The 17,153-nt window shown below is 24.7% G+C and overlaps 1 protein-coding gene across 1 annotated transcript in view; it reads right to left on the reverse strand.

Moving 5' to 3' along the window:
- The window catches only part of LOC136983759 (caskin-2-like), an 88,020-nt gene that overhangs the window by 49,998 nt on the left and 20,869 nt on the right, over positions 1-17,153 (reverse strand). The window contains exons 3-6 of the mRNA XM_067280602.1: positions 8,167-8,264; positions 7,278-7,423; positions 6,724-6,819; positions 6,321-6,451 (exon numbers count right to left, since the gene is read on the reverse strand). Coding sequence (XP_067136703.1) covers positions 6,321-6,451; positions 6,724-6,819; positions 7,278-7,423; positions 8,167-8,264 — 471 coding nt within the window. The remainder of the gene's footprint in view (positions 1-6,320; positions 6,452-6,723; positions 6,820-7,277; positions 7,424-8,166; positions 8,265-17,153) is intronic.

Below are 17,153 nucleotides of genomic sequence, written 5' to 3' on the forward strand. Positions count from 1 at the left end.
TTTTTAATTTAAAACTACTCTTTCAACAGTATGTTTTTAAAATTAGAAACATTGATAGTTAAGCTAATATAATAATAAACTGTAAAATTTTCACCTTTTATAATAATAATCATATGCTATACTGTATATGTAAAGAATTTCATAATCATGAACAGATAATTTTAAAATAATTCTAAACTTTGAACAAAGTTCTATTTTGTTATCATTGATCAAAGTTCAAATTTTGTATTTAGCAGTAGGCAATAAATTATAGCAATGTGTTAAAAATTTACAACTCCAGATTAATTAAATTTTCTTTTATTAAAAAGTTTCTTGTTTTGTAAATTTTAAATGCAATTAATTTGAATCTATAGTAAAGTTTTTTTATGTTTGAGGTTTAACTTTTTTATATTAAAATTTTAAAATGTTATATTATAAATTAATATACGTAGAAATTTATTAAAATTACAGATTTGGAACTCAATAACAGATGCTTCTTGCAAATTTATCCATATATAAATACTATCAAAACATATTTCTTTCAATATAAAGATTATTGAGTTGGGCAAGAATGATTTGTGCAGATACGAGAGAAAATAGTTTGAAAGATATGTTAATTTTTCATTATTTTAAATTAATATGAGACCCTCAAAATCATTTTATAATAAAAATTTGAATTAATATGTTAACAATAAATTCAAATAAGTAAGTAAAATTAAACTAGATATACCTTTTTTTTTTAAATATATTGTATTGAAGCATTTAATATTAAACAGAAATATGAAAAAATTATATGTATGAAGTTAACTTGAAGCATATTATCCATATACAGAAGATACTAATTTATTGTAGATGTTAATATTATTGATAAATATCAGTGACGTGTGGTGACATTTGATGATAGGGAAGCTGTGCCGACCCTGGATAGAATCATTGGAAGCATTATACGATATTTTGGTTGTAGCAACCGTGAGCTAAACCATGCAAGGTTGGTGCTCTGTAAAGCGCATGCACGAATGCCTATAATCTGGCTGCTTTACACTATTCAAATATTTTCGCCACGGAAGCTGTCCCGTATTCACAGTATAGTGCTTCCATTCGGAATATGCATATACGAATTTATACTTGAATATACAATAGAAATCTTATCATTTTTTTCACATGTAGTATAGAAATAAGACGTATAATGCGGTTATAATAAAATATTAATTAATTCAAAGTACGTTAAAATACAAAAATAATCGCACAATATGTATTTATGTTTTAGAAAATACAAGAGAAGTGGTGCTTCTACAGCTTCCATGGACGAAAATATGGCACACCACTGATAAATAATATTTTATTAAAATCAAATGAATAAGAAACAAAAGTGAATAATAAGTTTACTTGCTTATTGTTAGCATTTGGAAAAGAAACACCTCCATTATCAGAAGGAACATTCTTTTTACATAAAATATTACTAACAATAGACCTTCAATGGAAATGAATGAATCAATGTAAAACTGAATTTGTAAGGAGTATGAATATAAGTAAGTCTCATGTAGAAAAACAAGATACAAAATATTTTAAAACTTCAGAAATTTTAATTAGCAAATTGATAATTTTCTAATAATAAAATCTTTATTTAACAATTTCAGGTTTTTCAAGAAAAATAATTTCTATCAAAAGTTTAGCTTTTGGTAAATTTATTGATTAGATTTAATTGATTTAATGAACCAATTTTCTGGTTAAATATTAAAGTAAATTTTATTAAACAATGAAAGAATGCTAAGTCAATATTTATCAAATTATTATAACAATAAGTATAATCAAGAAAATTAATTTAAGCATCAGAAAGACAATTTTTATCTTTTTAATAACTTGAAAAGCTTATCTATTAAAATTTTTAAGCTGAATTTATGTGTAATTAAAATTTAAAAATATAATTGGTTCTAATTAGTCAAGGGGATTTTTACCTCTCGTTATTTTAATAAAATGTTTAAAATTTATTTTGTTAACAAAGATTTACAACCTAAACCTTTATGTATTAAAATATTAATTGATAAAAGTTCTACTTTATGAAATTTGATCGATTCATTGATGTAATAGAGCAACATAGTATGAACTATAAAGAAGTTTACTTATAAAATAATAATTAAAAAATATATTATTATTTAAATATTTAAATTCCATACTAATATAGCAACTACTTACATATATATATATATGCAATATTCATTTTAAAATTTAATACTGATTATGAAATGAAATCATAAAAGTTAAAAAACTTCACCACAGAAAAATTCAAAAGCAGGTAACTATTTCAATTTTATCTAATATATATTATTCATAGTTATCTAAATTTTTTATTTTCTATGTTTCTGATGCCTATGGCTGAACTATGCACTTTTGCCACATGTAATAAAGTACAGTTTGAAATGGATAGTTTCTAAGTGAATAATTAAATGATCTAATTTGATTTATATGATAGTATTGTATGCAGTTTGATATGCTTATATTATTCTGAGACTAGTTCAAATGAATGAATAGAATTAGTCTTAATCTTCAAACTAATAAAATTATAAAACAGTAAGCTAGTGTCTCACTCATAAGAACAATCTTAGTAAATAGTTTATTTTAAATACTGATAAATTTTTGCCTATTGTCTTTGAATTGAAAAATATATATAGTAATTAAAATTATGATAAAACTATTCTAAACCTTCCTGAGAATATCATAACTGATTCTTTGAAATGAATATTTTTATCATTCATGTAATATGAGATCACTGTTACTGACATGTTTGCACAGAAGTACAAATAATTCAAATAAACTTTTTACCGATTCTTTATGAATCAAATAAATCAAATAGATCAAAGACAATTATTAGATTCATAAATATAAATTAATCAAAAATATTGTATAATTTCTTTGATGTGTTAATGCTAAAATTTAAAATATAAAAAATTAAAATCTCTTCTTATTTGACAAAATTTTAAGTGAAATTTGAAATAAAATGTTTACATATCAAAGCAAATATATTATCAATGAGCAATTATTTATTGTGACGTTGTCACAATGCCGGGCTGTAATTTTTTATCATATATTTATAATTTATTTAACTTAAAATATATGGTTTCCACCTCAAATTAGTAGTGACTTGTCCCTGTACATTATACTTTTCCTTTAACAATATAGTTGTGCTTTCAAGGAAAATTTTTGAATTGAAATAACATAACTTCTAGTTTGCACCGAAAGTTTGTGTATAGTTAATTGGGGCTTCCTATGTTAAGATTTCCATATCTGATCTCGTCTTTCGTCTATCTAACTCCGTTCTTGGGATTAAGGAAAGACAGACAGATGACAGTGGGAATTTATAGGTCTACAATTTTTTCAAATTGCAGCCCAATTCAGTTAACTAGAATTACTAACCACATCTAACTAAACCAAGTTAGATGTTTTTTAAAAATATATGCATTTAAATTAATATAATCAATATAATTTTTTATTACTAACTCAACAAAGGAAATTTAATTCTACCAACTATCAAAATATTTTTGATTAATAACAACTTCAGCGCAATTAAATCTTTTAATTTACCTCATCAAAATGAATCATTTTCTCTCCTGACAATGCAATAATTATGCAGCCATTATCAGCAACATTATATTAATATTTTTTTTTAAATGTCTTATTTATAACTTAAAGTTATTATTGTGATAACTTAAAATCAATTGAAAGAAAAACCTTACTTTTAGAATTTACACTTTTACTTAATTTTACTTTGCTTTAAATAAACATTTTCCTTCTCAGGAACAAGATTCGTTTAATATGATTGAAAGTTTAACACCCATAGAACTTTCCAAATATATCAAAATTTGAACAATAAAAGAATAAACATATATATTCCAAAAATATACCAATAAAAACTAAATATTTCAAAAAATCAAAGTCATTCTTTTAAAATAAACTTTTTAAATAAAATAAATAATAAATTTGAATAATTTATGTCGAAACAATTGATTTTATTTGTAACGTATTGTAAATGAAAAACTAAATGTATCTTCAATAAACTGTATTATACAAATGTAATTCATCTACATCAGCAATATAATAATAAAAAAAATGTAAGCTAAGTTTTAATATAGTTTTGAAATTAGATATGATTTTTTAAACTTTGAAATATTATCATTAAGAAAATAAAATATATCATAAATATATTTAAATCATAATTTAGAGCACACGTCTTATAATTTAAATTAATAAATCTAAAATTAAATTAAATTCAATAATTTAATAATGGTCTTTAATTAATAAAAATCAAATAAAGGAAATGAGTAATTAAAAAAAAAATGTTTAGAAAAATATTTTAAATAAAAAATGAAATTACTTTGTATTATTTATCATTTTAAAAAATATATATTTATTTATATATTTTTAAATAAATATTTATCGAATTTATATCTAAAATAAACTTATTATAAATTCAAAAACACCAAAAAATTAATTACATGTAGCACACTATAAATTCTAATTATAATAAACTGTCATTTAAAAATCTTTAAGCAGAATTAAAAATTTTTTAAATTCTGCTTAAAGGTGTAAATTTGATTGCATAACTTCAAATAATTTAGTAAAATTTTCAATTAAAGGATTCAAATTATACAGGAAAATTTTGTTATCAAAGAATTCTTAGCATTAATGTAAAAAGATAGATATAAAAAACATTAAGAAAATATTTGCTTAAAAATTTATGAAGTCCTAAGAGACCTAAATTCTGAGCTAAATAGAGAAGAACTGATCAATCAGAAAAAATGAAAATACAACCTAAAAAGAAAAGACTCAAAGGAAAGGATAGTTAATCTAAAAGACAGTTCATTTGACTTCTAATCATCAAAACAATTTATTGTAATCTGTTGAAGATAAAAAGTCAAATAAAACTTTTTTATGGTAGATATAATAGCCATTTGCAAGAGCAATTATATTAATATCACTTAAATATAAATTATTTGTTCACTAGTTTACCAAGATAATAATACTCTTAAAATCAAAACATTATGATGGCAGAAAGTACAGATGAGAATTAATTAATTAATTAATACAACCATATACAATCTATAATTATGTATGTGGAATAAATTAGATCTTAAAATTAAACTCTATAAGTTGTTAAACAATAAAAATGACAAAATTTACTAAAATTAATCAATAAAAATTAATATTTATAGCTTATATCATCAGTCTTCAGGAAATGAAAAATTACTTAATTTTTTAAATAATTAAAGTTTTATGTTTTCACTAATGACAATTTTTTAAATTAATTTCTGCATTATTCTCATTTTATATAATAAATCTAAAGAAAGACAAACATTCCTTAAACATATTTTATTAATACCTTTAAAGAATATTTTAATTATCAGAAAGTAACTTATATATTCTTTATGGCATTGTTATAATTAATAAACATAAACAACCAAAATTAATATATATGATTATACATAAACAAGTAATTATTATAAATATCCAACTTAACATGCAATTAATATATAAATATTAATAATATTCAAGACACAAAATTATATAAATGAAAACATTTTATAAATATTGAAATTAATAATTAGAATTTGAAATAATAGTTATACATAAGTTAACAAACTGAAATTTTTATCTTCTATTGATTCTGAAAAATTATATATTTATGTATAGAAATATATAATAGTTTTAAGTTAAATTATATTATTATTTTATTAAAATCATATATGTACTTTTTATATACATTTGAAATTTAGTTAACTTACTTCATTAATATTAAGTTTAAAAAGGAAAAACATTATTTTTATTTTTTTAATACTCGAATTTCGAATCCTAAGTGATAATACAACCAAAATTTCAAATTGCATCTGCAATTCTAATAATTCTCCAAACAAAATATATAAAATATAAAAATGTTACTCTACAACATCGGTACATGAATTTTGTATATAAAATTTTGTATTGAATTATAAATAAATAAAATTTATTTTCTACATGAGAAAGAAAATTTGTGTGTCCATAAAAAAGTCTTTTTAAAATATAAAATCATGTATTTTTCTTTTTATAAAATATATTTTGTGATAAAATATGAGAAAAAGTGAGCATTCAATAGAAATAATGATTGCACCTAAAATCAGTTCTAAATGACTTTTTTCTAAAAATAATAATCTATTAAACGAATTTTCTTATGAAATTCAATGGATTTAAATCTAATAGCAAGAACAGTTGTTAAATATAATTCCTATTTCTTATTAAATTGCCTTTAAATAAAGATCATGAAAATTTGATATATATACATTTTTTAAATTATATGTAATGTTTTAACGTACCTAATAACATCCACGTGTCCATTACGTGCAGCTAAATGAAGACAAGTAGTTCGATTATTATCTTCCATATCTTGACAATGTTCCTCTAATAGAAATCTACACCTATTGCTTTGCAATAATAATTCAATAACCTATTATAAAGATAAACATTATTTTAGAAAATGTGCAGTTTAAGTTTCATTAAATGCCAATAAAAAAAAAATGTGACTAATTCTAGTTTTGTATATTATTTCGAAATATTATATTATACTATATAAAGATTAAAGTTAAATTATAATATATTATTATGTAGGCTTTCATTACTTTTAGAAAAGTGTATTTATAAAAGATTTTTTAAATTTAAATTAATAAAATATTTATTTAAATTAGAAAACTTTACAAACATTTTTAAAAATAAATTTACCTGATATCGGCCAAACTCGCAAGCCACGTCTAATGCAGTTTTGTGTTCTTTATTTCTTATGGTTGGATTTGCATGGTACTGAAGCAATTTTTTTGTCTGTAAATATATATAAATTATTATTGAGAATGTGACTAAATTAATTGCTTCTGATATTCTGTTTTTATGTTTTCTATATATATAAATTAACTTATATAATGTTTTTTTTTACTTTTAAAGTACTCTTAATTTGCATTTTTAAAACAAAAATTAAGCAATAAAAAAATAAAGTGTCATTATATATCTTTTTAATGAACTGCTAAATAACTTCTATTAAAAATATAACATTACAGCTGTATGACAAACATTATTAAACTGAACATTATTTAGAAAAAAAAAATGTAAGTAGATTAAGGCTCTTAAATTATTCTTATGATAGTCTCACATTCACTACCTCAATAAACATTATTTAATGACTATTGTCATTGATAAGAGTACGCTTCTAATACCAAACATCTCTGGAATGTCTAATAAATATTTCTTTACTGAAGCAATAGAGAAAACAAAAAAATACAAACCACTTCTAAATGACCATGCTGACAAGCAAAATGTAGTGGTGTTTCTCCTTTGCAGGCTTGGTCATTGACAGAAGCATTGTACTGCAATAACACAGCTACAGCTTCAGGCTTTCCTTGCCAAGCAGCATAATGAAGTGGTCTCATGCCTGTAGGATAAACAAACTACAGTTATTAATAATCAATTCTGAATCCGTGTATGTATTACAACAACAGATTTATCTCTAAGGATAATGACATTGACACTTTCGCATTACAAAATGATAATTTTTCCGCAAAACTGAACGTATCAACTGAAAAGTAACGGCAAATTATACACAAATATATATGTTGTTTAATAATACTAATAATAAATAATGTTAATTTAAGTTTCTTACTTAGATAAATATTGTATTAAAATAAAAGCTTTATAAAACTGATTTTCAATCTTACTGAAATTTTCTTCTCTAAAGTATGAAAGGTTACAAGGACAAAGTTTAATAATGATATATGTTCTTTCATCCACGTTTTCACCATTGATACAACCTCACACTTTTAGTTGAAAGTACTTAAATAATATGAACGAAATTACTTTCAATGTTCAAGTTAGTGGACATTAATAGATTGATGGAAGCTAAAGTCATTTATTTTCATTTTCAAGCTGTACATGAGGATGTGTATTTGCCATTACTCTAAAGTGCATTGTGCATTTCAAAAAAGGAAAAATTGTTTTCTTTTTTTGTTAGGTGTTGTAAGATGAAACTCATGAAAACAAAACAGTTTATTTGTGTTTGGAAAACAATAAGAAGCAGGAGAAAACAAAAGGTTATAAAATGTGAAACATAAAGTTATGTCAATTTAAATAATCTGTTTGTTGATTCAATGTAAAAATTTTTCCAATAAAAAAATTTACCTTTATTGTCTTTAATATCTACTTGTGCCCCACTATCTAGTAATAATTGAAGAATAGGAACACTACACATGAGGGCAGCTTGATGAAGGCCAGCCATGCTATAAATAATAAAATTCAAAATATTAATTTATTGAACAACTTTTAAAATAAAACAACTTCATCATTATCTAAAAACTACTTATTACTATAAAAGTAATTAGCATTAGTATCTTTCATTATTTATAGATTTATTAGCAACTTATTTAATTCCAATTCAATTCTGTTTAAAATTGTATAATTATTAAGAGAGTCATTCATTAAAAGTTATTTTCCAAAATATTTTCTATAGGCAAAAAAAACTATAATTTAATTATTAGTTATTATGTGATTATAATCAGAAATATGATCACAAACACCTTTAAACACCTGGATTCTGATGTTTATATTTCCTTACAGCTATTATTAATAATATATTTTCTGTTATTTTTGTTCTTTGTAACGAGATTTCAACAACAAATTATGTCGTAAGATGTAATAAAGTTAAACGTATCAATATCTTTTAAATTAAGGTTTATGCAATTATTTCCGACTAATCAGTTACAAATTATTAAACTGAAATTAACAAAAGAATGAATAAATAAATAACTAAGCATAAACTATAGGTGTCATTCTAATACATTAAATTACACAGTATCATTATATAATATGATATTCAGAAGAGTAAATATATTTAATTAGAATACCTGACTTTAACCAAAGTAAAAATTGTTTCACACTTCAAAATGATTTTTATTAAATTAAATCTGAGTAAATCATTATTTATTTTAACAATTAACAAAATAAGATGAAAAATTCTGAGAGAAAATAATTAAACAATACAACTGTGAGATATAAATAGAATATTCTTTACATATACAGTATTACAATTTTAAAAAATAATGATTTTTTGTTTAATATAAATAAAAAATGTTTATACAAATATAGGATTAAACTTCTCATTAATTATATGTTATTTTAAAATTTAAAAGAACAATAAAAAGAAAATGTATTTAAATAATATTAAAATGAACATAAAATAGAATTTATTTTCATAAATTACACATGTAAACCTACATGTATAGCTTATAGTATTACATACAAAGTAAATAGTTGTTGTTATTGTTCAAATAATAAAACAAACTTTAACAGCGTACGAACAAAACTCGTAGATTTTGAGAATTTTTTGAAATATTATTACATAATTATTGAATTTATGTATTCGTAAAATTAATTAATAGGTAAACAATTAATCAAATAATATAGCTGTACAGTTTTGTTGTATTTTTGTTGTAAAGAAATAAAGCTTTCATTATCTACACGATATCATCATACATTTTTTAAATAAACAGAATAATATTTTAAAATACTAAGGACATATTTATTTTGAGATACTTCTTTTGAAATATAGTAAAAAAAAGAAGCATCTATAGTATAATTTTTTTTATTAATTCGGTTTGTATGTTAAATTTCTTCATCACAAAATCAATATAATAACAAATTAAATATTGATATTTTGGACTTTTATGAAAAATAATTTTTATTTTAATATCTACGTTGTGTTTTAAATAATTATATATTTATTTTTAATTTAAATTAGCACAAAGTTTTTCACTCTTTGCGCAAAGAACAATATAACATAAAAACACCAAAATAAAATCACAGAAGATAATTAAATTTTAACTTTATTTCATAGAAAAAAAAATCGAATTAAGCTAAACATTTATTATATTTCATTTTTTTTAAAGTAATCTGTAAATATTTGCAAAAATATTAATTGTAATATTTGATCAAAACGAATTGAATAATCATTTAACATAAATGAATGCTTAGTTTTTACAATTACATATAAAAACTACTTTTAAATATTCTACGCTAACATCTTTTTTATTTAATTTTAAACAATTTAAACGGTTCAATATAACAAAATTTAAAAATTTACAAAACTCATAAAATAAACTTATATAGTCTGAATTGATCAGAATTAAATTTATTTCGTGTTTTATGGTGTTTAAGATACCTTAAATTGAATATAATATTACAATTTACTAAAAAAAAGAATATATTGAATTTTCGAATACATATAAAAAAGATACAGTTTTCTAGGTTTAAAACAAAGATGTGGTATAAGAACACAATTCAGTCAGGAAGCATCAGAGCCATAAACAAAGATATAGAAGTTTCCTCCTTCAGACTGTTAAACTTTCACCAAATATATTTGACATAAAAGATTCCAAGACGAGCAAAACACGCCAGTATATGACAAGTTGATTGATGTTAAAGCTTAACCATGGTTGTAAACTTTATAGGTAATGCCATCAAGCTGAACTACATAGGAAAGTTTAGCAATGGAGCGAAATGAAAAAGCGAAATGGTTACAATCATCTCGGTCTAGGGACGAGCACATGGCTCTAGGAAATTCTACAATCATCGTCATCAGCATCTCAGAAATATCCGCAGATTATCTTTGACAAATTTTCTTTCGTGTGAATAGGAATTCTTTCAACTTCAAAATTACTCTATATGTCATTTTCGTTGTATTCCAACGTCTTTTCAATACCGAAATTCTTTGGGTTATCATATTTTAATCATTTATTGAATATTATATGCTTTAAAAACAGTTTACTAAATATACATTTCCTTTTTTTTTATATTCAAAAAGTTATTTCTTAAAATAAACCCCGATTTCCTTATAATATTCATTCAAGTGTCAAGCCCGATAAAATATTTCATAGCTGCGTGGCTGTTATTTTCCTTTATATATTTTTTCTAGGACTTTTTAACTAGTCTAAAATCCAAAGTTTTCCTATGTTTTTATAATATTCCACGATAACACTTTTATCGACGCAATCAAGCGAATCCAGTGATAATTAAAATGTATCTGTGATTAAGAATAAAATCGCTCGGTATTTTAAAATAAATTAGCTTTAAGATATAATTAATTATCATAAATTAACATCATCTATTGTTAGTTCATAATTAAGGAATAATTCTGTTTCGAGTTCGCTGGCGGAAGAAGGGGGAAAAAAACGCGTTACGATAGAATAACAAATGCCGCAAATCATATTTAGATAGATGTGAAAGTGGTACAGACGAACTAATTTACAATATCATTAAGGGCCGGATTAGGCAGGTAATAAAATCCCCACAACCATGCACCAAACATCAAGTTGTAGACGCAGATCTCAAGACGAGATCATAATAGGAACCGGTAGATCAACACAACAACCTACGAGGTCATTCACACAACATGTGCATGTTTTCCTCGTTTTTACTAACAGACTCGACCCAACCATTGTTGTCGAAAGGTGAGAGAGGAAAGGTGAATGGGTGTGGGAAATGCCGAACTTTTAATTAAGATTTTTCAAAGGAATAAAAATCAGGCGAAAACAGTGAAAAGTTCTACTCGGCCGATGACGTCACGACGGCATGTTAATGATGCCAGCGCACTCGAACTAAACAATGGAGTAAATTACCAACGGTGAATGGTGCAACCGAGCATGTTTTTGAAATGATCTGATATCTCTTTTCGCCTTTACTCTACGCTCATTAAATCTGGTTACTTGTGAGAAAACGTTCGTGAACAACCGCCATTCCTACTTGGGTTACGCTGACTCGTTTCAATTCCCGATCCTTCGTGAAGATAAATTTTGTTTAAATTAAATATAAAAATTGATCTCGCAATTATAACAAATCATACCAAAAAAAAAAACAACCAAAGTATGCTAATTCCTTATAGAATAATTAGTCATTTAAGATAAAGAAAAACCCTGAAACAATTACACTCGGGAAATAATAAATCTTAAAAGGATATCAGCAAGAATTATTAATTAATACGTCCTCAAAAATTAGATATTTTATATTTAAAATAAAAAAAAATATTTCTTCAACATCAGATTTCTAAGGGGACAAATCAGGAAACTTAAATTTCAATAGGAAAATGTTAAGGGGGGGGGAAATCACGTTATATGTTGAGAGTTAGGCCTATTTTCTTTACTTCCTCACTGAAAAACTAGAAATAACTAAGACAATAAATAGAATATTATGGAGAATCTTAACGCTAACTTAAAAATATAAGAACATTTTCACGTTCCCGTTATAGTTTTAAAATATATAGTAAAAAGGAAATAGTGTAAAATAACAAAACTAAATAAGGTATTTTTTTCCGAAAATACAATAGAGAAGTACTACTACCGCATATATTTGTATTCCTTCATCGTATACTAATAATAATAATATCTATAATTCAATGTAGTAGTCTATCGAATTACGTACATTTATTCCGTGTTGCTGATTCTTCGTATTTAAAAAAAAAAACAAAAAAAAAAAAAAAAAAAAAGAAGATTGCTAAAATAACAAATTTTGAATTGGAAATTAGATAATCTTATAAAAATATATTGGTTTTATATAATAAACCGTTAAAGTTCTAACATAATTATCAGTAAACTGTTGAAATTCTGACGCAAATATATAATACATTTAATCGTTATCATAAATTTTCTGGAACTCTGCGATTGAAATAAAATTCAATTTAAACTTGGCAATTTATATTTAAATTAACTATGAACTACGGAAATGCAAATTTTGTTTTTCACCAAAAAATAAATTTCAATAATTTTTCTATTTGTTAATCAGTATATTTGTTTCTTTGGACGTAGAAAACGTATCTCGGTTGCCGATCTAGTTAAAAAACAAATCGAAGTTGTTGAAGAATTGACAAGTGTGAACGGCGTTTAAAGCAGATAGCAACATAAAATTTTGCTTCTTTTTTTTATTATTTTTTTATAAGCTGTATTTGAACAGAAACAGATGGTTTTAAATGCAAATATTGAAATTTTACCTTTGTCAGATTTACGGAATTTGATTTTATATTCAAGCTTATCTGCAACTTTTATTTTTATCAGTTCTGCAGTTTATTAAAAGACCAACTTCCTTATTTTACTTCAGATAGCTTATCTTTTTTTTTCCATTATTTTGTTGAAATAAATATGTGAGAAGATGGTAAATCGAATATGTTCAATAAAATAAGAGACAATAGTCTTTGAATTACAGATATTATTGGAAATTCGAGTATCGGTTTTAGTGTTTAATAGTAATTAGATATATAAAAAGCACTTATAATAAATTATTTTTGGAAGGCCTGAAAGATCATAAAAAACTTTTTTAAGATGGAGAATGAGTCATCTGGAAAAGTAATTTTTTAACCATAAAAATACTGTAAATTATCCAAGGTATCTTTTACTGTTATCCCCAACAGGCGAAACTCGTTATCTTCGGGCGAAATCATCCTTAACTTCAATGAAAAATGTTCACCAAATGGATTAAATAACAAGAATGGACGGAATTTAGGAAGTTGACTCAGTGATAACGGCAAATTTTACTACGCTAGATTCAAGGATAAATTAATAATCTAAAACAGCGGATGCTGCAGCGTTGGTGTTGATGTTTAGAATTAGTCATCAGCAGGCAACTTGTTACTCGATCGATGGCATTTGCCGAGAAATATAGATGCAGGAAAGACACTCAGTCTACGCGGTAGAAAAAAATCCCGACCGCGATTATCATTCCTATCAATCACATCAAAATGACGGTTTTATTAAAGTAAATCAGGGAGAGGGAATATTCCGTTGCAAAACATGAAACTAAGGCTGATAATTTATTACGAGTCGTAAAATGTGACGTCATGACTGTTTCAGATTTTTATTGCGTGAATTTATTAAAATAAGCGAATTTCTAATACGGAAAAGATTTGTATGTCTGAAGAGCCTGGCCGAGACGACGGGAATAAAATAAAAGAGACTTATCAGTCAATATACATTCGCGATTATTCAAATGTTGAATTTTGTCCTCCTCGGATGAATGGCTACCAATGCGCTGCTTTAACTATTTCTCCGTTTGCATACGTCGTTGCGAGATAAATCATTACCGAATGTGCAATTAGGGAATTATGGATTTATATACTGTAATTGAAGATAAAGTCTAGGAAATGACCTACAACTATTATCAACCGGAATAATTATACAAGGATTACTCTTAGTTCGTCTCAAATGAATCATATTGTAAAATATTACTAATCACTGGATTTAAAAGAAAAATAGCTGTCAATTTACGGAAATCCCTCGTAATATCTAATGAATTACACAGAATATAATACATTGAATATATTCCATGCAGCTTGTAAAATATTACCAAGAATTAAATAAATTGAATGCTTTCTTATTCTAAATCCGGTAATCTCGCCACATACGTAAAGTCTGTAATATTATTTATAAAAATAACTGTAAAATGATAATAAAAACACTATTTTTATATAGAACTTGTGTATTTTTAACTATGAGTAAACTATGTTGAACTTTAATATCAGTGTTTTATTGAAAATATTCACTAGTAAATGATTGATTGATACAGTATTTCTCGAATAGATAAAAAATAAAGGATAATGCAGATCATTGTTTAAAAATGTACGTAGAAAAATGGTACATTGTTTTCAAAGAATAAAGCCTATTATAACATCACAAGCTTTTAGGTAAATATCTATTACAGAGAATAATTTGTATTATGCCACAACAAAGGTATCTAGGTATAGTATATCGTTAGATTGTATCAGGATAATAGTTTCCCTTCCCGAGATTAGATAATAACCACTGTTTCTAAGTTAGTGCATCTATTTTAGGCTTGTTTTTTAATCAAAATATTGCGTTACACTTTTATAGTATCGTTAAATCAAGGATAAAATGTCAAAGAATTACTGTCGAGTTAATATAATAAAGATATAAAAGCTTCGTTTCATTAGTAATTGGTTAACGTAATCACGATATATATATATACACGGTATATACAGTATATATATCCCCACGTCACCTTAACACGTAACATAGTGTCACGCTTTTTCAACGACCTTGACAAATTATCGTAATTATCGCAGGGACTCAAGCTGCACTGGGTCAATAAAATAACGGAAAATTATACAGAATAGCGAAATTCTGTTTTAAGACAACGTTAATAACAGTTATAGTTTACAGTTTTTAAAATTTTACATTCAATTGTAAAATTATTTTAAATTCGTATAAAAAACTAAAACTTATAATTAAAAAATATGCTTTTAATATTAAAATTATCACTAGGTTTATTTTAAAAAAGTATTTTTAAAATACAGTAATTATCATTTAGAACATGATTCATTACATTAACAATAACATTCTGAGATAATTAGGAACTTCATAATAAGGATCATTATACTGTAGTTAAGCATTGTTTTTTTTTTTATGTGATAAAAGTAGGATCTCTGTCAGTAGGCCAAGGGGAGAAGGTGGGTGTGACTACCTCTTTACGTCTGATAAGAATGAGGTAGTAGAAGCGTGGAAGATATTTTTCCAGAGATTTGGTAAACTTGGCTCATTGAAAAAAGCTGGGAGAACTTCTACGAAAATCCGTGACGGCTGCGAAAAGCAAGGCTCATAAATTTTCATGGTGGGGTAGTACATATATCTCATGTTTTTTCATTTAAAATTTTAGATATTAGAACTTTAAGAAGTTAAAGTACCGGCTTTAGTCGGTTGTAAAATCATGTACAGTATTTGCAAAACATGCTGCAAATTAGATCTACAATTAAATCGTGAAGTAATATAATATCTCCCATTGAAAAAAAAATGATCAACGAGTTTTTACTTACTGTATTATAATATTTTGACGAAAGATTTAAAATGTAATCCGCCATTAAAACGAAAAGAACATAAATTAAAATATAAAATTGTTAACAGAACTGCAAAATAATGGACAAATATGTTTTTTTGTAAACGATTTATCAGCGTATTATATAAACACTTCGGCGAATTAAATTAGTTGACATCAACGAAACTATTGATTGAATCACGCCATTTGTTCTATTATCCGAATTATTAAGTTGCCTACAGGAGAAGACTTTAGCGGCTATCAAATTCGAAATTTTAATAAAACTGTTGAAAAATAAATTCAATCAGTAAATAATAATTGGCGATTTCTGTTTGCATCAAAAAAAATAAAAAAAAGAATCGATAAATACGTCTTGGCCGAGTTATTTTTAGTATCCAATATATTATTGTTAATAGACCGACCTTTTATTCGCTTAGGAATAAAATTATTAATAATCGTAATTCCATTATCCAAAGGATTTTAACTTAATTAGTTTTTCCTCTTCCAATTACAATTTCTTCCCCCTTTTATAAATGAAAACACAAATCTCCTTTAAAAATATGATTTTTTTTCCCCTTCATAACTGATTTCGTTTTAACTAAATTTACTTAATATGATGCAAAAATGATCTTAAAATAGATTACATTGTGTCGTTCTCGTATAATAATTACATATTTCGTAGAAAAATATTGCAGAAATCGAGTAAAACGTAATTAATTCTTAACTGGTCGCTATCGATGAGGATTTCTATTATATAACCTATGTAATTTTCATGACGTATTTAAGTAAAATTAAATTTTGAATATATATAATTTATTCTGATAATTATAACTGTAAGTTTTGACAATTCTCAAACGGTTATTATTTGAATAATTGAGGAAACTATACTAATAGCCATTACAGTAAGCGATGTAATGATTAACCTATATTATAATCATCATCCCCAAATTGCACAATAACTATAGTTCCATTTATCCTTAACAGAATAACAAATATACATTTTTGTTACGTAATAAGCGATTACATTAAAGGATAAACATTAAATACGACGATTTTGGTCTACGGGATAATGTAGCTGTCATCTTTTAACTATCATGGCGGTTATGTTACAGCGATACATCAATCTCACGGACTACGCGCGAGATAATGTCTAAGATAAATAGAATCAGTCAAATCTATAAGATAATAGATTATTTTTTCTTTTACAAAAGAACTTTAAAAATTCTAAATAATTTCACGACCAATTGGTAAGAGGAAAGCTGTCTTCAAAAGGCAATTATTTTTTTTTATTTTGTTTCTTT

The sequence above is a fragment of the Centruroides vittatus genome, unplaced genomic scaffold (assembly GCF_030686945.1).
Source record: "Centruroides vittatus isolate TY-2023 unplaced genomic scaffold, ASM3068694v2 contig_885, whole genome shotgun sequence".
In the NCBI taxonomy this organism is placed as follows: domain Eukaryota; kingdom Metazoa; phylum Arthropoda; class Arachnida; order Scorpiones; family Buthidae; genus Centruroides; species Centruroides vittatus.